Source organism: Salvelinus namaycush, chromosome 7, assembly GCF_016432855.1.
Source record: "Salvelinus namaycush isolate Seneca chromosome 7, SaNama_1.0, whole genome shotgun sequence".
Lineage (NCBI taxonomy): Eukaryota > Metazoa > Chordata > Actinopteri > Salmoniformes > Salmonidae > Salvelinus > Salvelinus namaycush.
In genome coordinates this window covers 48,144,375-48,169,264 of record NC_052313.1, presented here as the reverse complement: position 1 = coordinate 48,169,264, position 24,890 = coordinate 48,144,375, and the positions used below count along the sequence as shown (strand labels likewise).

Below are 24,890 nucleotides of genomic sequence, written 5' to 3'. Positions count from 1 at the left end.
CAGTAACAACTATTGAACCATTTTGTTTGTGGCATTTATCCTAATGCATAAGGAATGCATATCTACAGTGCTACGCACCAAAAAGTGAATCTGATATGACAACGTGAGTTATTCTAAAGGATTTGAACATCCCTAAACAAGGCATACTGTAACACACCAGGGTCCTCTGCCAGCACTGAGACTGAGGTGGCCACGTTACTGCCTGCAGTGAAAGAAAGATACAAGAAAAGCCACCCCATTTAGAGGAAATGTAATTGGTCACACTTGATACACCAATTTTATGGTCTTCACAAAATACTCCTTACACGGAGATAAGCTCAGAGGACAAGAAATTAACATTTAGGGTCAAAAGAAAAATGGCAGCAATATCTTGAACTGTGCTTGGTCTTCATCATAGCTAGAGGTTTGCGCGTGTTTTAAATCATGATTTTCCCATAAGTTATTTGTTGATGTCCCTGGATGGCACTCCGGTTACAATTCAGCCCTTGTTGTCTAGCGTTTGCAATATCTGGATTATTTTATAAAGTCGTACAACACATTTTCAATCTGTAACTTGTTTGTTTCCCCCGTAATCCCTCTGCGATAAATTAGATCAGACCGAGCCTGTCCTCTTATCTCCACACTAGCCTGTTTCTCTCTCTCCTCATCTCTCTTCTATTCTCACACTGCCCCTCTGTAACAGACCAGAAGGTGCGGTATCTAGCTACTGTACAATACAGTACCTTGGCTATCCCTCTAACAGACCAGACCATGAGTATCTAGCTACCGTACAGTACCATGGCTGAGGGCAATTGGAAATAGAATGGGATTGACAAGAGATCAGATTAGTGGAGACGGGGAGGGCGATGAGCCTCCTCAGTGTCCGGGGTAGTAGAGCCATGATGGAGCTGCAGTGGGCACAGTGCCATGTGTTGTACTGTATATGGCTGGATGGAGAAACCCTGTCTGTCACTCACTCCCACACAGGATCTGGGGAGCGGGGAGGTGAAGAGGGTCAGTGCTGGGGTCGGATTCGCTAATGGCCCTCGCGGGGGAGCTTTAACGTGGGAGGAAGTGAGGTGAAGTAGAGGCGAGTTCACAGCGGTTTGGTTGGTAGTTGGGTCATGAGGGAGGCAAGGAATGGAATAAAGAATGCTTTGCCACCTTTAGACGCATCAGCAGGTAAAGGCCTGGTCCCCTAGTCCTCTACTCCCCTTGTCCCCTAGTCTCCCACTGCTGGCTTGCCGCTGAAACTTAGGAAGGTTGGTCCTGGTCGATCCCTGTATGGGAGACCAGATGCTGCTGGAAGTGGTGTTTGAGGGCCAGTAGGAGGCACTCTTTTCTCTGGTCAAAAAATGTATAATCCCAATAACCCATGGCAGTGATTGTGGACATTGCCCTGTGTAGGGTGCTGTCTTTCGGATGGGACGTTAAACGGGTGTCCTGACTCTCTGCGGTTACTAAAGATCCCATAGCTCTTACTGAGTAGGGGTGTTAACCCTGGTGTCCTGGCTAAATTCCCAATCTGGCTCTCATACCATCATGGCCACTTAATCATCGCCAGCTTCCTATTTGCTCCTTCATCCCCCCCTCCTCTCCCATGTAACTATTCCCCAGGTCGTTGCTGTAAATGAGAATGTGTTCTCAGTCAATTTACCTGGTAAAATAAGGGTTCAATTAATGGTCCTCCATTCCCCTTGTCCTCTATTCCCCTGGCCCCCTAGTCCTCTATTCCCCTGGTCCTCTATTCCCCTGGTCCCCTAGTCCTCTTTTCTGACTCAAACAGCGTCTGTCTGTTCTAGCATTTTCGTGTGTGTCTGAGTTTTCAGCTAAGCCCCTGCATACGTTCCCTGTGAGAAAAGACTAATTAAAGAAATTCTAAGTAAAAGCCAGCAGGATTGTGAAGGCTCCTATAACCCTGTTGTTGCTGATGCTATGGAAGGAAGAGGGAGAGAATGAGAATCAAAGAGAGAGAAATAACATGAGGCTCGTACTGGAAATCCCGTCCGTTGCTATCGCCACGCCGACATGCTCTCTTCCTATCCTCTCCTCTGGTCTACTGGTTGTCATGGTAACCCTGTACCCGTCGACTCACCCGGTGTACCTGTCGTTGTTTCTCAGGGAGCGCAGCCGCGACCACCACAAGTCACGCAGCAAGGATGGCAGCCGCTCGGAGAAGTCTGTCACCATCAACGCACCGCCAGCAGAACCGCTGCTGGGAGACTCGTCTGTACTGGGGGAGGAGGTCCAGGTAGGCCAATCTCTCCACAACTACCCCACCATATTTCCACAACTTGTATTTATTGTGCAGTGCCTCATTATGATGGTAATTTAATAATAAAGGCACGGGCTCATACAGTATGCGTCGGTGGACAGCTCAGCTCACGTGGCTGTTTATCAGTGCTTGTAGTTGGATTTATGGTAAACAACTTATTTGTAATACAAATGAATGCATCAAATGCACATGTATCAATCCAATCATGGGAGCAAGTCAATCTATCCACCAGCCGGTCCGGATAAGCCCTGTGCCTTTCTGGTTGAGCTGAGGACTTCACAGGCCTGGTTGAGGCTTTCAGATCACACACAGTGTGTTTATGTCCCTTTTTTTGTGTTGTACGGCTAGCTGATCAATGTGCACATAGTCTCTGGTGTTAAACACTGGGCATTCTGGCTTTAAGGGTTTCAGGCTTTGGCTGATAAAGTACTGCTGAAAGTGGGCTTTGAGTGCTAGATCTGCCTGGCCCTTGAAGAGATGGAGGGAGGGATATAAAATTAGATGTTAACAGCAAGACAGACCGTTGGACAGATCCAGATGTTATGGCTTATACACAGACTGGAGGACAAGAGGCCGTCCACGTGCAAATTCTATATTCACTACAGTAGAGTATAGAGCAGAGCAACACTACCACTACCAGCCCTTTTCTCACCATTACACTAACCCTTACTGACCCACTTGGCAAACTCCCTTACTCGGATGAACAAGACTTGTGCGCACTACACAGGGTGTGTTTTTAGTACTTTTCATGTATCTACGCACGTGCGTAATATATTAAGCGCCTCAACAGGATTTGCTAGCGAACAGCAGTACTCACTCAGTATGTGTATTCATCTTGTGGCCCAGCCTGCCTGCGGTAATGCTGATGGGTGTACATGCCCTGCCGGTCACAGTCCCACAGTACGGGGCTGGGGGGGGGGGGCAGTAGCTAATGCAACTATGCTACAGCCAATACTAGCTAACCTGTACCAGCCACCCCGTATCTATATTGACTGGAGTAGCCTAGAGAAGCTAGCTAAGCTAATTGAGGCCACATGACGTGCTTTCTCTCCAACCCCATTCAGATAAAACAACAGTCTACCTGTTGGTAGTTCGTTGTAACCTACTACTTCTCATTTGGCTAGCTTTTACTTCTGTAATTTTATTCCATCTTGCATTGCATTAGTGAAAGGCATAAACAACAGGCTACATACGCGAAGGCTACTGGATGGCTACCGGTCTTTTTATGGGTTTAAACTACATTGAAAAGTTTGTTTTATTAAATAGTCATTTGAAATGTCATGGTATATCCTTGTATGTAACAATGTCACATCACATGGATATTTTAATTTCATTTAGAAAGCTTTTTCAGTGTTAAAATCGGCCTATAATAATTTTTTACTTGCTAAAATGAATACCCATACAAGTATTTGATTACTAACGTCCGTTCGGATATTTTCTAATATTCAAGTAACCGTGCACATCCCTAGTACAGACATTCACATGTGGCCGGCTGCACAACTTTTCCAATGCATTGGACCGTCATTTTGAATTTGGAGGCTTATTTCCTGGAAATATGTATCCAGACATACTCGCATGCTTTTCACCTTGTGTAATTGGTTAGTGTGTGTGTCTGTGGGTTGGCTGTAGCGCTGTGTATGTGTGAGTATCTTCTGTGTTTTGACACTGTGTGTGTACTGTGTGGTTTCTTTGACACGGTGTGTGAGCCCAGATGCAGGGGCTGTGTTTGTCATGAGGGTGCCAGCCCTCAACAAGCTGTGACATCTCAGTGCAGCTGTGGCCCTCTCTTACTCTGCTATAACCAGCCCTCCAGAATGAATTGTTTTTGTCAGGGTGCTTGTGTGTGTGTTTCGGGTTGTTTGCTGTTGAGCTTGTCAGGGAAAACTTGTTGTGTGACACTGAGTAAATACTTGATACTGTAAGCTATACTTTATGTTTGTCATTGTGTGTTTGGGTACAGAATTTGAATTGGCGAATCAGGTCGTTGGTCTCAATATGCTCCATTTTTCTCATCATTTTGTCTTGACAGTTTTATGAGTGTGCAGTTCTTGGTGATTCTGCAGTGATGTTTGAACAGAGCTGTTTGCTACAATGTTGAACTGCTGCCATTGAGGGAACCAGTCCAAAGCTCCAGGCTATGCTAGTGCGCTAACGCTCAACACTCTCCAGTCAAGAGAACAGTAGCGGCGGTCCCTATTCGTCTCGACTACTCATGTGTACTTATGATACATTATATCAGTGTTGTAACGGTAGACCATAGATGTGGAATGGGGACTTCTGAAGTACTCGTCTCTGGCATTACAGAGTTGTTCAGCTGAGGAATGCACTCGAGTTCCTCACTGCTCTACCATTATGTGAAGTGGCACCCAGGAGAAACATGATATATATATAAGCCAGGAAGCATTCTTTGAGAATGAACAGCCCTCCACCTCCCACCTCGCCTGCTGACACAGACAGACGGCTGTTTGAAAAGAGAAAGTGGATCTAACTTTATTTATAGTTCACGGGATGTCAATGAAATCCGAAGCCTAAGAACCCAACAATTAGACATTGTGTTTGTGTGCACGCCTCTGTGTGTGACTCATTCCAGGCCTCCAGCTCAAAGCTTGTTTGTGTCATGTAGGCTAATTCTGGTTTGTAAAGGCATATTACACAGGTTGCTGCACATGTTCACGTCTGTGTGATGATCGTGTACTACCTAACCTCGGCATTGAAGTGAATGAGAATCTGGCTTAAAGAAGTGGACCATTTATTTATTTATTGGCTGCCAATTGGTCGTCGTCGTGTCATTTACTGCAGGCGAAAGCCAAAGGGGGGCAGATATAGTTCCTGCCAGTGTCCCTCAGAATGGAGGCAGTGCCAACGGGACATCAAACCAAACTCTGCCAGACTCTGATCCCCCAGCCCCATAACAAGCACCTCGCTACTGTACCTCCCCACCCCTGTCTACTCCCCCCCCCCCCCCCCCCCCCCCCCTCTCCCTCCAGCTTAATTCTGGCCAATTAACGCAGCGCCTGTCCTCTCAGATGGTTAGGTAAAGAGGTACCAACACAACTACACTGTATTTCTAAGCGGCGTGCAGGTAGTTCTGTGTTGGGGAAGTATGTGGTAGAGTAGTAGCGATTTCGGGACCTTGGCTGTGGCGCAGGGCTTGTTCTCATGTCTTCACCCCCCCCCCCATGTAGAGCCTCTGCTTCTTTACTAGTTGAGGTCTCTCTGACAAAATTATTCCATGTTTTTGCTGTTCTTGCAAGTTCCTTGCTCTGCCACGGTTTTCCTGGGGTTGAGGCGAGTTCCAGGCCGTCTATGCAGGAAACAAGTGGTTGATGAAGGCGCTTCTTCACACAGGAAGTGAGTTACTGTGTCCAGTCCTTTTTCGAGATCTGCATTTTACTTGAATCTGAAGAGTATCTATGATTCTTAAAAAAAAAAAATATGACAGCTCCATCTTTTAGTAGCAAGGCGTCTTCTAACGGCGGTGTGACTGTGGTTGTTTTGGCATCCTCCATAGAGGCTGCTATAAGCCTGCAATCCAGTGTCTATGAACAGTTAATCCGTACAAAGACTGTCATCGTCACTGTGTGTTCATTGGTTGGCCCGGACCGCCCAGGCCCTTCGCTATTGGCTGCAAGTCGTGACGCCGTCACCGTAATACTCAGTGGCTCAGAAGGAATGAAAGGAGAGTGGTTTTCACTGGAGCAGGCAAGGATGAGCGGAGAGAGACAGAGCGGGAGAGAATGAGAGAAGTTGCCCCAGGGAAGTGAAGGAATAGAAAAAATTGTGTTTAAAGATGGGATGTGGGGGGGTACAATAGGGGTGGCAGGCAGGAGGCCTCTGAGCCTAATTGGTTTATTATTTTGTTTGCTGTCTCTCTGGGGGGCACAGCTGCTTGTTTAATTTACCCCCCCCCCCCCCTTCATCCTCCACTGGCCCTTTCACCCCCCCCCCCCCCCCTCATCTTGCTGCTATTAGGACATCCCATGTGATGTCTCCCTCTCTCTGTGTGTGTGTTGCTTTTCAAAGCCTGTACATTAAACCCAGAGACACACAGCCTATACAGTACAATTTCTCTCGGGGCGTGATGGGGTGATGTAGATCTAGTGGTGAGGCTGCAGCAGGGTAGCGGCGGAGGCAGAGAGGTTGTCTCAGTGTGGAGAGATGCACTAGGATCTTTATGGCCAAGCTTCTCCCTGTCCTGGCCGGGCGACGCTGTTACATGTAAAAGTTTGCTGTTTCGACATGAGCTCTCCGCTCTCTGCTTTGATGGAGACTACGGAGGTGATGATGGGGATGGAGGAGATGGTGGTGGAGACCTCCAAGGAAGAGGACGACTCCAGCTCTCCACCTGGGGACACTCCTGCTCTCAGCCCAGGGCCATGCACAGAGTCAGGTCAGGTAAGACACAGTAACCACGGACTGTGTTGGATGGCCAAGGGCTGTAACATTTCCTTCTGTCTAAGTGGATGTTAGAGGTCTGGATACAAGGAGTTGACATGCATGCAACTGGCAAGCCATTCGTGTTCAAGTAGTGTGTGTGCATTTGTTAAATACAGTGAGAGACAGTGGTTGTGGTGTAGCTGTTGTGGTCTGTGAGACCACTGTTTTAGAAGTGATTTCAAAATGGCCGTTTCTTTTTGGAGGGAGAAATCTGCTCTGTGATGACAAAGCTGGAATTTTATGGTCATTTTACATGAAGTTCAAAATGAGCTGCATCTCACGATGTGATAGGAGGGTTAGAGGACAAGTGTTTAGTTGAAAAATAAGTCATTTCCCCTGGAGAACTCCTATTTACCCCTACTGACTCTCTTTCTGGCAGTCTGAACTCCAACTTTGTTCCTGGCTGCTCCACCTATTTCCTCCATGTTAGTGTAGAACATTGCTACTGCCCACCTTCTCTGTCTTGACATGTAATTGGAAGCTTTGTTTGCTTTGCGTTGGTGGTTGGAGCTGGATGTTAACAGCTTCTAGGAATGCTCCCTGTACGTTGCTATATTTACACAAAGACACACCGCTCGTCTCCCAGGAGTCTGTGTGCTTATGCTCCGTCTCTGAGCAAAAGGTCTTGTATTTCACTTAATTTGCACGTGGAGAAAGATTCCCACCGATGACATGTTAGTCACACACACACACACTGAATGGTTGGCGACATTAATATTTCTCCACTTTGGTTTGACAATCATTTCCTTCCTGATTGTCTCTCTTCATTCTTTATAATAGAGTGAAAGGTGTCCTGAGTGGCAATGTTTGAAAGGGAAGTGGGGACACCTACTCAGTTGCACAACTGAATGCATTCAACCAAAATGTCTTCCACATTTAACCCAACCCCTCTGAATCAGAGAGGCTTCCTTAATCGACTTCCATGTCATCGGCGCTCTCTCTCTCTCTCTCTTTGTTTCTCTCTCTGTCTGTTTCTCTGTCTATTTCTCTGTCGGTACATCCCTCCGAATCCCTCGGTCTGTTCAGATTTCACAGGAGTTCTCATTGCTGTTGGGATGTCAGTTTTGCTCACGCCCCTCTATCCTGTGTCCTCTCCTTTCAATGGCTACCCTGCCCCCCCCCCCCCCCCCCCCCCCATCTCCTCTCCCCTCTCTTTCTGAATGTGTAGCAGCGTGTCGGAGAGAACATGTCAAATTGGATGTTTCAATGGCTGTTCAGCTGACTTTTCACTGTATAACCCCTCTCCCACCACCATAGAGGTGTTGGTGAATCACCACAGATTTCTGATTAGGGTGGATGTTGTGGATAGGCCTGACAGCTGTGTGTGTGTGTGTGTGTGTGTGTGTGTGTGGGGGGGGGGGGGGGGGGGTGTAATTCTCCACAATCCCTCCCTCCTCTCCTGTTTCCCTTCGGCTCTCCTCTCTCGCTATTTTGTCTGCCCCCTTTCCTCCTCTCCTTCAGCTATGTGTCTGTGATGTTGAATGGTAGTGGTTCCAGCCACGGGCATCCACCTCTCTCTGCTATTAGATCAGCGCCCTGATGATTCTCTAGTCCTATCAGGGGATTTGGGTCAGTGTTTATACTCAGGCAGGCACAGGGAAACCCCAGGCAGGCAAGGGCCCAAACGTCCCCATCCAAAATTGCCAAACTCTATCTTAAGCCAGCGCTGGTTGGTACGGGCCAACCAATGGAAAACCCTTAATGGAGTGTTTCTCTAGATCACTTCATCAAAATGAGATTGATTTAAAATGGGTTTCTCATTCTCTATTTGGAATCATTAAATTCACGCAAGTCCTCTCTCTCTCTCACTCTCTCTATGTTTTGAAGAATCCATTGTTTCATACTCTCACCATTGAGTGGCAAAGGACTTCTTCAACACCCTTTAGTGTTAATGAGGGCTCTCTTACACACATAGACACTCTCCCCCCTTTTTCCTCTCCTCTCTCCCTTTCCCCTATTCTCACTCACTCACACACACATAGTTGAGAGCTGCATCAATTCCCTTGCCTCTCCTCCTCCACCCCTTTCCCCACTCATTACTGTGGCAGGTTTGGGTTTGTAGGTCAGGTAATGACCCTGGTGTGTTCTCTGTGGACACACTGCTCTTCCTGGTTCAGTAGGGAGGTGGAGACTAGAGGATCACAGTGCTCTGGCTATGGGCTGTGGTGGTAGAGTCAAGGTGCTGATGCTCAACACCACCTGGAAACTACACAATGGGGTCAGCTGACTCCTATAACAAAAGCACAGCATGGAACTGTTGAAATGGCACTGAAATATGTTCCAGTGTTGAATGGTGCAATTCAAGCCAGCCATGTGACCTGAACATTCAATCGGATGTTTGTTTTCCACCTAAATGCAAATGTGCAGTTGCATAACAACCGCCAATGTCTTGACCCTGTGACCTCTTCACCCCAAAGGTCATACAGCAGCTCCACACTGTGATTTACAGCCCCCCATTGGTCCATTATAACGATTATTCTCTGGAGGCCAGACTGACTAGACTAATGGCTATTTACGACCGTTAGGTTGTGTTATCAGTCAGGATTGTATCAGGAATGTTATCCGTTAGGTGGGTCAGTTTTACTGTTTCAGATAAGAACTTGGACATTTGACTGTGTGTCGTCAACCCCTCCCTTGGACTGCTTGAATTGGCAGAAATTAATGATATGAGAGGATTCATTACTAAAAGGATGGACCCACAGCTTGGAATTCAGCCTGTAGGAACAGAGGAGCGACAGAGGTGTAGTTTCTATTGCGTACACATCACCAACAAACTAACATGGTCCAAGCACACCAAGACAGTCGTGAAGAGGGCACGACAAAATCTTCTCCCCCTCAGGAGACTGAAAAGATTTGGCATGGGTCCTCAGATACTCAAAAGCTTCCACAGCTGCACCATCGAGAGCATCCTGACGGGTTGCATCACTGCCTGGTATGGCAACTGCTCGGCCTCCGACCGCAAGGCACTACAGAGGGTAGTGCGTACGGTCCAGTACATCACTAGGGCTAAGCTTCCTGCCATCCAGGACCTCTATACCAGGCGGTGTCAGAGGAAAGCCCAAAAAATAGTCAAAGACTCCAGCCACCCTAGTCATAGACTGTTCTCTCTGCTACCGCACGGCACGCGGTACCTGGAGCACCAAGTCTAGGGCCAAGAGGCTTCTAAACAGATTCTACCCCCAAGCCATAAGACTCCTGAACATCTAATCAAATGGCTACCCAGACTATTTGCCCACCCCCCCTCTTTTACGCTGCTGCTACTCTCTGTTATTATCTATGCATAGTCACTTTAATAACTCTACCTACATGTACATATTACCTCGACTAACCGGTGCCCCGGGACATTGATTCTGTACCAGTACCCCCTGTATATAGCCTCGTTATTGTTATTTTATTGCTGCTCTTTTTTTTAAAATGTTGGTATTTTTCTTAACTGCATTGTTGATATTAAGGGCTTATAAGTAAGCATTTCCACTGTTGTATTCAGCGCATGTGACAAATACAAATAGATTTTTTATGCGTTACTTGGTTCTCTCTGACTTCATTCAAATCTGACCTCCTTTGAAGTTGAACACAGTGTAATAACCATGGCGTGTTGTCTGTAAGTGGCTTGGGATAGGGACATCAAACACACTTCTAATGTATTGAACCCACAACAGCAACATTTAACTAAATGTAGTTTGTCTCTGGACACTGCAGTACGAGCTGGCCTGATTACAGTGGGATATTAACTGTGGCTGCTGCATCTTTCCGACTGGGATAGAGTGTCACTGAAGCTTGGCCTTCTATTGTTCTGCCTCCTCCTGCCCGTCCTTTTTAAATACCAGGGCCATGGGACAAAGAGACCCCACCCCCACACACACACTGTGCAGTCCCCTATCTCAGATGGATGGTAAATGCATCCTATATGAATTCCCTTTTTCTCCCCTCTGTGCTATTTTTAGCTGCCTGCTGATTTCAAATTGGAGTCCTCTGCTGAGGAAATCAAATCAGGCTCCATCTGTTGTCGTTCGGGAATGAGGGAAAGAGCATCTAGATGGTCTGTCTGTCCAGTCTCCCCGTTGGTTTCTATTGGGCAGCCCTCCCTGGCAGCTCAGTTAGCAGGCTACACTGTGGGCATGTGTTGGAACAGTGTTATAAAGGCTCTTATCTGTGTTGTTTTTAGTAGCTCTCGCCAGCCACAAATGACCTTTATTATCTGTGGTTGCTAGAAAACACAGACGTCAGCGCCTCGCCTCGCGTACCCCAGTTGGCAGTCACTCCATTCGCTTTTTTCTTTTTCCATTTCCTGTCTTTCTCTCCCTCGTTCTGTAACTCTTTGTTTGCTCGTCCTCCCCTCCCTGGTTGACTTTTGAACGGAAATGAGCACAGCTTTTAAGCTGTCTATGGAAATGAGCCTAGAGTAGAAAATTCCGGCCTGACTTGCCAGATTTATAACTTTTCCTGTCACTAATAAATTTGACTCCAGTAGTAACATCATCAGTATTTAACACGGACTCTTCTCTTTCTCCCTCCCTCCCTCCCTCCCTCCCTCCCTCCCTCCCTCCCTCCCTCCCTCCCTCCCTCCCTCCCAGGATGACAACTGGGGCGAGACCACCACGGCCGTCACGGGGACGTCGGAACACAGCCTGTCCCAAGAGGACATTGTCCGGATCACCAAGGACCTGGAGGACAGCGTGGGCCTGGACTGCCGGCGGTACTTTAGCCTGACCCTGGCTGTGGTTCTGGGCCTGCTGGTCTTCCTCACTCCCCTGGCCTTCCTGGCTCTCCCCCACCTCCTCTGGCCTGACAAGCTCCTGGTGTGCGGCACGGCCTGCGAGGGCCTCTTTATTTCCGTGGCGTTTAAATTGTTGATACTGCTGTTGGCCGTTTGGGCACTGTTCTTCCGGGCTCCGCGCGCCGGCCTTCCCCGGGTGTTTGTGTTCAGAGCGCTGCTGGCCGTGCTGGTGCTGCTGTTCGTCGTGTCCTACTGGCTGTTCTACGGCGTGAGGATAATGGACTCACAGGTAAAGCAGGGAGAGAGCGAGACTCACACTCACAATCAATGTTTGTAACGCGTCTAATTACTGTTCACCACCTCTGCCTCTTCAAGTATTCCGTTTGTACGTCATTGCTTTCATCTGTGTAAATCTCTTGTCATGAATGTGTGTGTAGGAGGTTGGTGGCACCTTAACTGGGGAGGACGGGCTCGTGATAATGGCTGGAGCGGAATAAGTGGAATGTTATATAACACATGGATTCTATGTGTTTGATGCCATTCCATTCCATTCGCTCCGTTCCAGCTATTATTATGAGCCGTCCTCCCTCAGCGGCCTCCACTGGTGTGTACCTATGTAGTGTGTTGACATGCTGGGTTGTCTGTTGTTCCCAGGATGAGAACTACCAGGGCATCGTGCAGTACGCTGTATCTCTAGTAGACGCTCTGCTCTTCATCCACTACCTGGCCATCGTTCTGCTGGAGCTCAGGCAGCTGCAGCCCGCCTTCTCTGTCTGCGTCACGCGCTCCACCGACGGAGAGACACGCCACTACAACCTGGGCCAGCTCAGGTGAGACGCGGAGGGAGATTGAGAGGGGGCAGGGGAAGGGAGACTGATGTGGGAGAACGGAGAGGGGGAGGATGCGAGAGGAGAAAAGTCCTTGAAAGTAAGACGGGACAATTCAGTGGGTAGAGAAGGCTGAGGGGAAAGAAAGAGAGAGAGTGCAGAGAAAAGCCAGCAAGTAAGAAGTGTGAGTAAGAATCTCATGAGTGTGTGTGTGAGTAATAAAAGTATTAAGCCAGAGAGAACAGCTCAGACTAGAAGAACCTGGTCTGTAGTGACTTTGTCCTTTTGATGTGCCGTCTGACTGTACCAGGAAGACGTTTTACCTCATGACGAGTTGCTGAAAGATATAGTAAGACTGTCAAATGGCATCATAATTGTATACATGGTCATTTCACAGTCCATGGCGTGCTCTCTCTCTCGCTCTCTCATATCCCCTTTTGTGAGGGCCTCAAACATATGTTTGTATTATGCTGGGGCTCTCTGGTTCACCTTTGTCTACCTCAGTACAGTGACAGATGATGGACATGTAAAGTGCTTTAGTCTCTGCTTCACTAGTGTTGTTAGAGGCTGCCCTGGGGCTGTTGTTGCTCATAAAGCGCCTTGCTATTTTCCTCAGCTGGCCAACGCAGCAGCACTCTCTCTGTCTGTATGCACTTGTAAACAAACAGCTAATTAGTGCTCCCTACAGGCCACACTGAGCATCTGGTCAGAGAAGAGTCATACCACACACACTTTTGTACACACATACACAGGTTCTCAGGTTCCAGGGGAGACTGGGTGTGTTTCCAGAAATTTTCCCAGGCTTGTCCTCCTCCACTCCCAGGAAACCGGTGAGGACATTCCTCTGTGCAGGAAGGCAGGCTGTTGGTGTGTCTGGCAGGCAGGCTGTTGGTGTGTCTGGCAGGCAGGCTGTTGGTGTGTCTGGCAGGCAGGCTGTTGGTGTGTCTGGCAGGCAGGCTGTTGGTGTGTCTGGCAGGCAGGCTGTTGGTGTGTCTGGCAGGCTTTCTGTGTGTCTGGCAGGCAGGCTTTCTGTGTGTCTGGCAGGCAGGCTTTCTGTGTGTCTGGCAGGCAGGCTTTCTGTGTGTTTGGCAGGCAGGCAGTCTGTGTGTCTGGCAGGCAGGCAGTCTGTGTGTCTGGCAGGAAGGCTGTCTGTGTGTCTGGCAGGCAGGCTGTCTGGTCTGGAGGCCTGTTCTTCTGACCTGGCCATTCTTTGATGCCAATCTCAGGCCAGAAGAAGCCTGAGGAAGTGCTCAAGATCCTAACACCAACATTACCAGAGATTCACCTCTGCAAGAATCCTTGTATTCTCCTCATTCTGTCCCCTATCTCCAGTGTGGCCTAACATAACAAGTCGCTACTTACGGTAGAGAAGAGCCACAGGCAACCGAGGCTCATATCTAGGCCAGTGTTTGGGCTTTATTTGTTTGTCTCCTCTCTCTGCTGTAGTTTAATAATTGATCAAAGTACCGAGCACCAGAGACCCTGACTGCTCAAAGTGCTGCCTTCATCACAATGGGTGTATGTAGTTTTGTTAAAGCTTTAGGAAGTTGGTTTAGTAGTTTGTACTTGTTTTGTGCTAATGCACAATTGTGTGTGTCTGACGAAACGTCTTCATACAGTATGTATAGATTAATGTGGCGTACAAAGTGGTTTGGGTTTTCCTGTGTGCCAACCCAGGAGTATTATAGCTTTAAGTGTATTTAAAAGCGGTCTGTCTGTGTACCATACCAGCGGTCTGTCTGTGTACCATACCAGCGGTCTGTCTGTGTACCATACCAGCGGTCTGTCTGTGTACCATACCAGCGGTCTGACTGTGTACCATACCAGCGGTCTGACTGTGTACCATACCAGCGGTCTGACTGTGTACCATACCAGCGGTGTGACTGTGTACCATACCAGCGGTGTGTCTGTGTACCATACCAGCGGTGTGTCTGTGTACCATACCAGCGGTCTGACTGTGTACCATACCAGCGGTCTGACTGTGTACCATACCAGCGGTGTGTCTGTGTACCATACCAGCGGTGTGTCTGTGTACCATACCAGCGGTGTGTCTGTGTACCATACCAGCGGTGTGTCTGTGTACCATACCAGCGGTGTGTCTGTGTACCATACCAGCGGTGTGTCTGTGTACCATACCAGCGGTGTGTCTGTGTACCATACCAGCGGTCTGACTGTGTACCATACCAGCGGTGTGACTGTGTACCATACCAGCGGTCTGACTGTGTACCATACCAGCGGTGTGTCTGTGTACCATACCAGCGGTGTGTCTGTGTACCATACCAGCGGTGTGTCTGTGTACCATACCAGCGGTGTGTCTGTGTACCATACCAGCGGTCTGACTGTGTACCATACCAGCGGTCTGACTGTGTACCATACCAGCGGTCTGACTGTGTACCATACCAGCGGTCTGACTGTGTACCATACCAGCGGTCTGACTGTGTACCATACCAGCGGTCTGACTGTGTACCATACCAGCGGTCTGACTGTGTACCATACCAGCGGTCTGACTGTGTACCATACCAGCGGTCTGACTGTGTACCATACCAGCGGTGTGTCTGTGTACCATACCAGCGGTGTGTCTGTGTACCATACCAGCGGTGTGTCTGTGTACCATACCAGCGGTGTGTCTGTGTACCATACCAGCGGTCTGACTGTGTACCATACCAGCGGTCTGTCTGTGTACCATACCAGCGGTCTGTCTGTGTACCATACCAGCGGTCTGTCTGTGTACCATACCAGCGGTCTGACTGTGTACCATACCAGCGGTCTGACTGTGTACCATACCAGCGGTCTGACTGTGTACCATACCAGCGGTGTGTCTGTCTGTCTGTGTACCATACCAGCGGTGTGTCTGTGTACCATACCAGCGGTGTGTCTGTGTACCATACCAGCGGTGTGTCTGTGTACCATACCAGCGGTCTGTCTGTGTACCATACCAGCGGTGTGTCTGTCTGTCTGTGTACCATACCAGCAATATGTTTATACATACATGTATTTGACATCGTAGTTGTGGGTTTGTGAACCCACCTGTCTCCTCCATATGTTCACATCCACTGACACTCTTCATCCTGCCATGGTGGTTTTCTCTATCAGTCTTATGGGATATCCAGCACCACTCTGAGATGAATCCCAGGCTTTAATCCCTCTATAGGGGACACATAGCTGCTGCTAACCTATACAATACACCCTGCAGTGGTAAAGCTGCTTTATAACATATACAGTTGAAGTCGGAAGTTTACATACACCTTAAACTGAATTTAAATGTATTTGGCTTTCACAATTCCTGACATTTAATCAAAGTAAAAATGCCCTGTCTTGGGTCAGTTAGGATCACCACTTTATTTTAAGAATGTGAAATGTCAGAATAATAGTAGAGAGAGTGATTTATTTCAGCTTTTATTTCTTTCATCACATTCCCAGTGGGTCAGAAGTTTACAAACACTCAATTGGTATTTGGTAGCATTGCCTTTAAATTGTTTAACTTGGGTCAAATGTTTCAGGTAGCCTTCCACAAGCTTCCCACAATAATTTGGGTGAATTTTGGCCCATTCCTCCTGACAGAGCTGGTGTAACTGAGTCAGGTTTGTAGGGCTCCTTGCTCGCACACGCTTTTTCAGTTCTGCCCACAAATTTTATATAGGATTGAGGTCAGGGCTTTGTGATGGCCACTCCAATACCTTGACTTTGTTGTTCTTAAGCCATTTTGCCACACCTTTGGAAGTATGCTTGGGGTCATTGTCCATTTGGAAGACCCATTTGCGACCAAGCTTTAACTTCCTGACTGATGTCTTGAGATGTTGCTTCAATATATCCACATCATTTTCCTCCCTCAGGATTCCATCTATTTTGTGAAGTGCACCAGTCCCTCCACAACAAAGCACCCCCACAACATGATGCTGCCACCCCTGTACTTCACGGTTGGGATGGTGTTCTTTGGCTTGCAAGCCTCCCCCTTTTTCCTCCAAACATAACAATGGTCATTATGTCCAAACAGTTCTATTTGTGTTTCATCAGACCAGAGGACATTTCTCCTAAAAGTAAAATCTTTGTACCCATGTGCAGTTGCAAACCGTAGTCTGGCTTTTTTATGGCGGTTTTGGAGCAGTGGATTTTTCCTTGCTGAGCGGCCTTTCAGGTTATGTCGATATAGGACTCGTTTTACCGTGGATATAGATACTTTTGTACCAGTTTCCTCCAGCATCTTCACAAGGTCCTTTGCTGTTGTTCTGGGATTGATTTGCACTTTTCGCACCAAAATACGTTCATCTCTAGGAGACAGAAAGAGACTCCTTACTGAGTGGTATGACGGCTGCGTGGTCTCATGGTGTTTATACTTGCGTACTATTGTTTGTACAGATGAACATGGTACCTTCATAAGTTTGGAAATTGCTCCCAAGGATGAACCAGACTTGTGGAGGTCTACAATGTTTTTTGTTGATCTTGGCTGATTTCTTTAGATTTTCCCATGATGTCAAGCAAAGAGGCCCTACGTTTGAAGGTAGGCCTTGAAATACATCCACAGGTACACCCCCAATTGACTCAAATGATGTCAATTAGCTTATCAGAAGCTTCTAAAACCATGACATTTTTTTCTGGAATTTTCCAAGCTGTTTAAAGGCACACTCAACTTAGTGTATGTAAACTTCTGACCCACTGGAATTGTGATACAGTGAATTATAAGTGAAATAATCTGTCTGTAAACAATTGTTGGAAAAATGACTTGTCATGCACAAAGTAGATGTCCTAACCGACTTGCCAAAACTATAGTTTGTTAACAAGAAATTTGTGGAGTGGTTGAAAAACAACTTTTAATGACTCCAACCTAAGTGTATGTAAACTTCCGACTTCAACTGTGTGTACACACACACACACACACACACACAGACAGACAAAGTGTTCACATGCCTTGACATTTTCCACCTTTTTTTTGTGTTACAATTGGGATTTGTCTTTTTTTTTATCAATACAAAAAACTCATGTCAAAGTGGAAGAAAAATAAAACATTAACTTGATTGCGTAAGTGTTCAACCCCCTGAGTCAATACCTTTGGCAGTAATTACAGCTGTGAGTCTTTCTGGGTAAGTCTAAGAGCTTTCCACACCTGGATTATACAATATTTGCCCATGTTTATTATTTTTGAAACTCTTCAAGCTCTGTCAAGGTGGTTGATGATCATTGCTAGACAGCCATTTTCAAGTCTTGCCGTAGATTTAAGTCAACTGTAACAAAGCCACTCAGGAACATTCAATGCAACTCCAGTGTATATTTGGCCTTGAGTTTTAGGTTATTGTCCTGCTGAAAGGTGAATTTGTCTCAGTGTCTGTTAGAAAGCAGACTGAACCAGGTTTTCCTCTAGGACTTTGTCTGTGTTTAGCTCTATTCTGTTTCTTTTTATCCTGAAAAGACTCCCTAGTCCTTGCTGATGACAAGCATATCCATAACATGATGCAGCCATCACCATGCTTGAAAATATGATTTCTGTTGGATTTGCCACAAACATAACACTTTGTATTCCCAACAAAAAGTTAATTTCTTTGCCAAGTTTTTGCAGTATTACTTTAGTGCCTTATTGGAAACCAGATGCATGTTTTGGAATATTTTTTATTCTGTACAGACTTCCTCCTTTTCACTCTGTCATTTAGGTTAGTATTGTGGAGTAACTACAATGTTGTTGATCCATCCTCAGTTTTCTCGTATCACAGCCATTAAACTCAGTAACTGTTTTAAAATCACCATTGGCCGCATGGTAAAATCCCTGAGCAGTTTCCTTCATCTACAGCAACTCATTTAGGAAGGATGCCTGTATCATTGTAGTGACAGGGTGTATTGATACACCATCCAAAGCATAATTAATAACTTCACCATGCTCAAAGGGATATTTTTGTATTGTAGGGACCTTACAGATAATTGAATGTGTGGTACAGATATGGGGTAATCGTTAAAAAAATCTGCAATTTTGTAAACATTTATAAAAACAAATTCCAATTTGACATTGTGTTGTGTGTAGATCAGTGGCACACAATCGAAATAGTATCCATTTTAAATTCAGGCTGTGACACAACAAAATGTGGAAAAAGTGAAGGGTTCTGAATACTTTCTGAGGCAACTGTGTGTGTGTGTGTGTATATACAGTTGAAGTCGGAAGTTTACATACATCTAGGTTGGAGTCATTAAAACTCGTTTTTCAACCACTCCACAAATTTCTTGTTAACAAACTATAGTTTTGGTAAGTCGGTTAGGACATCTACTGTGTGCATGACACAAGTCATTTTTCGAACAATTGTTTACAGACAGATTATTTCACTTATAATTCACTGCATCACAATTCCAGTGGGTCAGAAGTTTACATACACTAAGTTGACTGTGTCTTTAAACAGCTTGGAATATTCCAGAAAATTATGTCATGGCTTCTGATAAGCTAATTGACATCATTTGAGTCAATTGGGGGTGTACCTGTGGATGTATTTCAAGGCCTACCTTCAAACTCGATGCCTCTTTGCTTGACATCATGGGAAAATGAAAATAAATCAGCCAAGACCTCAGAATAAAATTGTAGACCTCCACAAGTCTGGTTCATCCTTGGGAGCAATTTCCAAATGCCTGAAGGTACCACGTTCATCTGTACAAACAATAGTACGCAAGTATAAACACCATGGGACAACGCTGCCGTCATACCGCTCAGGAAGGAGAAGCATTCTGTCTCCTAGAGATTAACGTACTTTGGTGCAAAAAGTGCCAATCAATCCCAGAACAACAGCAAAGGACCTTGTGAAGATGCTGGAGGAAACCTATCTATATCCACAGTAAATCCACAGTAAAATGAGTCCTATATCGACATAACCTGAAAGGCCGCTCAGCCTGGAAGAAGCCACTGTTCCAAAACCGCCATAAAAAAGCCAGACTACGGTTTGCAACTGCACATGGGGACAAAGATCGTACTTTTTGGAGAAATGTCCTCTGGTCTGATGAAACACAAATAGAACTGTTTGGCCATAACGACCATCGTTATGTTTGGAGGAAAAAAGGGGGAGGCTTGCAAGCCGATGAACACCATCCCAACCGTGAAGCGCGGGGGTGGCAGCATCATGTTGTGGGGTTGCTTTGCTGCAGGAGGGACTGGTGCACTTCACAAAATAGATGGCATCATGAGGGAGGAAAATGATGTGGATATATTGAAGCAACATCTCAAGACATCAGTCAGGAAGTTAAAGCTTGGTCGCAAATGGGTCTTCCAAATGGACAATGACCCCAAGCATACTTCCAAAGTTGTGGCAAAATGGCTTAAGAACAACAAAGTCAAGGTATTGGAGTGGCCATCACAAAGCCCTGACCTCAATCCTATATAACATTTGTGAGCAGAACTGAAAAAGTGTGTGTGAGCAAGGAGACCTACAAACCTGACTCAGTTACACCAGCTCTGTCTGGAGGAATGGGCCAAAATTCACCCAAATTATTGTGGGAAGCTTGTGGAAGGCTACCTGAAACATTTGACCCAAGTTACACAATTTAAAGGCAATGCTACCAAATACCAATTGAGTGTATGTAAATGTCTGACCCACTGGGAATGTGATGAAAGAAATAAAAGCTGAAATAAATCAATCATTCTCTCTACTATTATTCTGACATTTCACATTCTTAAAATCAAGTGGTGATCATAACTGACCTAAGACGGGGCATTTTTACTAGGATTAAATGTCAGGAATTGTGAAAAACTGAGTTTAAATGTATTTGGCTAAGGTGTATGTAAACTTCCGACTTCACCTTTATATGTGTGTGTGTGTGTGTGTGTGTTTATTTATATATATATTATACTGCACTGCGATGAGGGAGAGTATATATCCATAATGTCCTGTCACTTAGCCTGACATTTCCCCTGCGTCAGCACTAGGTGTGTAAAGTTGCATACCTCTCCCCCTCCCCCTCCATGTCACTGTTGTTAGGACGTCCCATGTGATGACTATTTCTCTCTCCTTCTCCTCACTCTCTCTCTCCTACTTACGCTTACATGTGGAATGGTACACAGCAGTAAACCTTTCTCATGGTGTAGTATGAATAGGGGACTAGGAGGAGAGGTTAGTAGAGAGGACTGTGTCTGTCTACGGAGGGGGACAGTAGGCTCAGTGTGCTTCCTGGCTGCCCCGGGGGGAAATAGGAAGCACGTGGTCCTCCCTGACTCTGTCTGCAACAGTTAAGTTAGCGCCCCGCTCTTCTTAACAAATGACACAAGCCCCGAGGAGGAGGGGAAGGGAGGAGGAGGAGGAGGGGAAGGGAGGGAGGGAAGGGAGGAGAAGGGGAGGAGAAGGGTGAGGAGGAGAGGGGTGGAGAAGGGGAAGGGAAGGGAGGGGAGGGGAGGAGAAGGGTGAGGAGGAGAGGGGTGGAGAAGGGGAAGGGAAGGGAGGGGAGGGGAGGAGAAGGGGAGGAGGAGAGGGGTGGAGAAGGGGAATGTATGGGAGGAGGAGAGTGGAGGTGAGGAGAGGGGAAGGGAGGAGAAGGGGAAGGGAGGAGAAGGGGAGGGGAGGAGAGAAAGATGTAAAGGAAGAGAGAGCCCTTTGAATTGAATAGCATTGAGACAGGATTCAGTGTCAAATAAGAGGGGGGGATAGTTTTTCTAGAGCGAGGGAACTGTAGACTAGTCAGTTGAGCCGTGAGGATTGACCCTGTACTGCTGTAGGCCTGTGAAAAGCTGCTTGCATCTGCTGCTGCTCTCAGTGGGCCGAATGCAGTTACAACGCAGAGGAACTGGGGTCTGACTGTGTCTCAGCAGCGTACTAACAGGGCTTGATTGGATCAGTAGGCTACAATAAGCTACAGCAGAAAATTATCCCTGGCATTTCTAGATCAAAACCCTAACGGTCAACCTGGACCTGTGTAAAGGCACGTAAACAAAATGGATACACATGCTTAATGAATTGGTATTGTGTAGCTGGCTAATCAGCACTGGTACATTGATCACTTGACTACATGTCTACATAGCCAATGGCTTAGAGATGGGTTCAGGCCATACTCGGTTGCTACGTAATGAATTGCTGAAGCACAAGAATAGAACACATATGAAAAGTCTCAACTGGTGAAATATTGCTGTCTTTGAGAGGCAAGACATGGCATGTTGTGCCGGGACATGACGTCCATGCTGCAGCAGCAATAGGAAGTAGTCTCTCTCTCTACCTCAGCGCCTCTCTCCCAGCAGCGCTGTGAGGTTCTGTTCTGGTTTTATTTGACAGAGCCTAGGCAGCAGGGATATGGCCCTGTGTTCAGGGGGGCGGGTAATGATAACATGATGGTTCAAAGTAACAGTCTCTCTCACACTCTCACACACACACAAACACACACAGATATATAGATCTCTATCTCAAGGGAAAAAATAAACATCCTTTTTTCAGGACCCTTTTTCAGGACCCTGTCTTTCAAAGATAATTTGTAAAAATCCAAGTAACTTCACAGATCTTCATTTGTAAAGGGTTTAAACACGGTTTTCCATGCTTGTTCAATGAACCTTAAACAATTAATGAACATGCACCTGTGGAACGGTCGTTAAGACACTAACAGCTTACAGACAATTAAGTTATGAATCACAGTTATGAAAACTTAGGACACTAAAGAGGCCTTTCTACTGACTCTGAAAAACACTAAAAGAAAGATGCCCAGGATCCCTGCTCATCTGCGTGAACGTGCCTTAGGCATGCTACAAGGAGGCATGAGGACTGCAGATGTGGCCAGGGCAATACATTGCAATGTCCGTACTGTGAGACGTCTAAGACGGCGCTACAGGGAGACAGGACGGACAGCTGATCGTCCTCGCAGTGGCAGCCCACGTGTAACAACACCTGCACAGGATCGGTACATCCGAACATCATACCTGCAGGACGGGTACAGGATGGCAACAACAACTGCCCGAGTTACACCAGGAACGCACAATCCCTCCATCAGTACTCAAACTGTCCGCAAACTGATGACATCCTCTCTCATGTGGTACCCTTCCTGCAGGCTCATCCTGACATGACCCACCAGCATGACAATGCCACCAGCCGTACTGCTTGTTCTGTGCGTGATTTCCTGCAAGACAGGAATGTCCGTGTTCTGCCATGGCCAGCGAAGAGCCCGGATCTCAATCCCATTGAGCACGTCTGGGACCTGTTGGATTGGAGGGTGAGGGCTAGGGCCATTCCCCCCAGAAATGTCTGGGAACTTGCAGGTGCCTTGGTGGAAGAGTGGGGTAACATCTCACAGCAAATCTGGTGCAGTCCATGAGGAGGAGATGCACTGCAGTACTTAATGCAGCTGATGGCCACACCAAATACTGACTGTTACTTTTGATTTTGATCCCCCCTTTATTCAGGGACACATTATTCCATTTCTGTTAGTCACATGTGTCTGGAACTTGTTCAGTTTGTCTCAGTTGTTGAATCTTGTTATATTCATACAAATATTTACGCAGTTGACAGTGAGAGGACGTTTCTTTTTTTGCTGAGTGTGTGTATATATATATATATATATATATGTATATATGTATATGTATGTATATGTGTGTGCGTGTGTCACCCCCATCTTCTCCCCTCAGTGTAAGACCTTGCAGCGTCTGGTTTTCCTGTTTTTATCGATTGTGTGTATATATTTTTTTCACGGTTTATTTAACTGAGACATGCATTATTCATTTTATGTTATTGATATTTTTTTTATAGTCGTGGATTTTATTAGCTGATTATTAGCATATTTTTAAAAACTTCTATGTCCAGGTTCCAAGTAAATCTCAAATTCTCATTATTCTTCGTCTGTGTGTGTGCGCAGTATTCAGCGGGCAGCATTGGCCATCATAGAGAACTACTACAGGGACTTCTCTGTCCACAACCCGGCCCTGCTCACCGCCTCTAAGTCCCGGGCCGCTAAGCACCTGGCCGGCCTCAAGGTCTATAATGTGGATGGTGAGTTCCCGGCAACCCCCGCTACTGGTGAGTGCATGGAGACTCCTTGGGTTTATCTATACATGTTCTCTTATCTGTCCTTTGAGCTTGATGTTTGACTCTCTCCTCTCCTCGGTTGCTCTCTAACACCCAGAGGTCTTTAAAGCTAAACTGAAATCTTACCTTTTGGACAGTAAGTTCAATAGTTCTCTAGAATAACTCTCTCACTAAAACCCTGCATCTCTGAGCACTGTCTGAACTCACTGACTAACCCGCCTCTCTCACTAGAGCTGCACACCAAACCAATCCCCTTGCACACCACTTTAATCGGCATGCCTCATTGGTTTAGAGACACAGCTGTGAAATGATTTAACTCACTTGTGTAGGCCACACCCAAAGCATGTGATGTCACTATTGACGTTGACCTTGTGACTATTTATCGCTGCTTCTATTTACTAATGTTATACATTTTCACCTTTTAGCTGAACATTTGCTTTGACTGTTTCTGATATGGAATAATAATTTGTTGAATTTGTAGTCAGCTCTGGGCAAGAGCGAAATCTTATAGGATATCTGGAGAGAGGGAAATTAAATAAATGTGTTTGTTTGAACATGTTTAGTTTTGAAGTGAAGATGCATCATGAGTACTCAAGAAATCTCCTTCTCCGTGTTCCCCATAAGTGTACCGCACCTCCACCCCGCCCCCTTGTTCTCTCTCTGCTTCTCTCGCTCATTGCCTCTCTCTCTCTCTCTCTCTCTCTCTCTCTCTCTCTCTCTCTCTCTCTCGCTCTCGCTCTCGCTCTCTTCCTCCCTCCTCTCCATCCCTCCCTCCACCCTCCAGTAGCGCTCAGAGATGAGACAGCCAGCAGTGTTAAATCAATAGCTATACTGCCCACTCTGTCGCTCTCCTCTCGTTCTCCTCATTGAGGAGCTGGTCTCTGGGGAGTGTCATCATAGTAACTGCAGCAGGGACGGTAACATAGGGAAGTCTGGGAGAGAGACTATCCTCCCTCCATTATCCATGACCAAGATCCATCACCTAACCACTAAGCATGGTAGAGGCTGTTAGAACACACACTTCAGATGAGTTGGCAGGAGACATGGCTTTGCTGAAATGAATCATGATACTCATAGACAGCCACCCTTAATTCCCAATGTTTAGCTTTTCAGTATTATATTTTATACTGAAATGCACATGTACAGACCCACAGGGCTCTCTCCTTTATATCAAGCAAACTGTGTTCTTTTGATCACTAGGTAATTCTTCTTCATGGTATTAACCCCCCAACAAAAAATCTCTCTTTTGGGTTGGTAAGTTGACAGTTTCATGACCTGACTGGCAGTGCAAACGTGGCTGCCGTTTCTCAGACTGGAGAAATAGGGCATGGATATATAATGAAATTCTCCCGTCCCGAACCGCTAGCCTACCCTACATTAATACTGCAGCAGCTCCAGCCCTCTCTTAGCCCCTATTAACATGAGCAGTCGCTCTCTTGCATATTAACACTCTCATAATGACATGCGCATGACATTCAACTTTTGAAGTTGGCCTGGGAAGTTTATTAAGACGGACACTCAGCACCGCCCAAAGACACAGAGAGGCAGAGTAGCAGAGAACCCGGAATAACTGAATGTTAAACAGTGGCTGCGTGGGTGTGGTGGTTTGAACTTGGAACATGCATTTTCAACTATACAGATTTTTGTTGATGACTACAGTGTTCCGTCCTTTATGATTTTAGGTTTTACTACTATTCAAA

At 46.4% G+C, this 24,890-nt stretch overlaps 1 protein-coding gene across 2 annotated transcripts in view; it reads left to right on the top strand.

Annotated features, from left to right (window-relative positions):
• Positions 1-24,890, top strand: part of LOC120051322 (vang-like protein 1) — a 44,126-nt gene that overhangs the window by 15,559 nt on the left and 3,677 nt on the right. Inside the window, exons 3-6 of one of the 2 annotated variants that reach the window (XM_038998141.1) lie at positions 2,101-2,230; positions 11,266-11,697; positions 12,063-12,238; positions 23,021-23,154. In XM_038998141.1, coding sequence (XP_038854069.1) covers positions 2,101-2,230; positions 11,266-11,697; positions 12,063-12,238; positions 23,021-23,154 — 872 coding nt within the window. Of the gene's footprint in view, positions 1-2,100; positions 2,231-11,265; positions 11,698-12,062; positions 12,239-23,020; positions 23,182-24,890 lie in introns of both variants that reach the window. The other variant, XM_038998140.1, reaches the window with a different exon arrangement.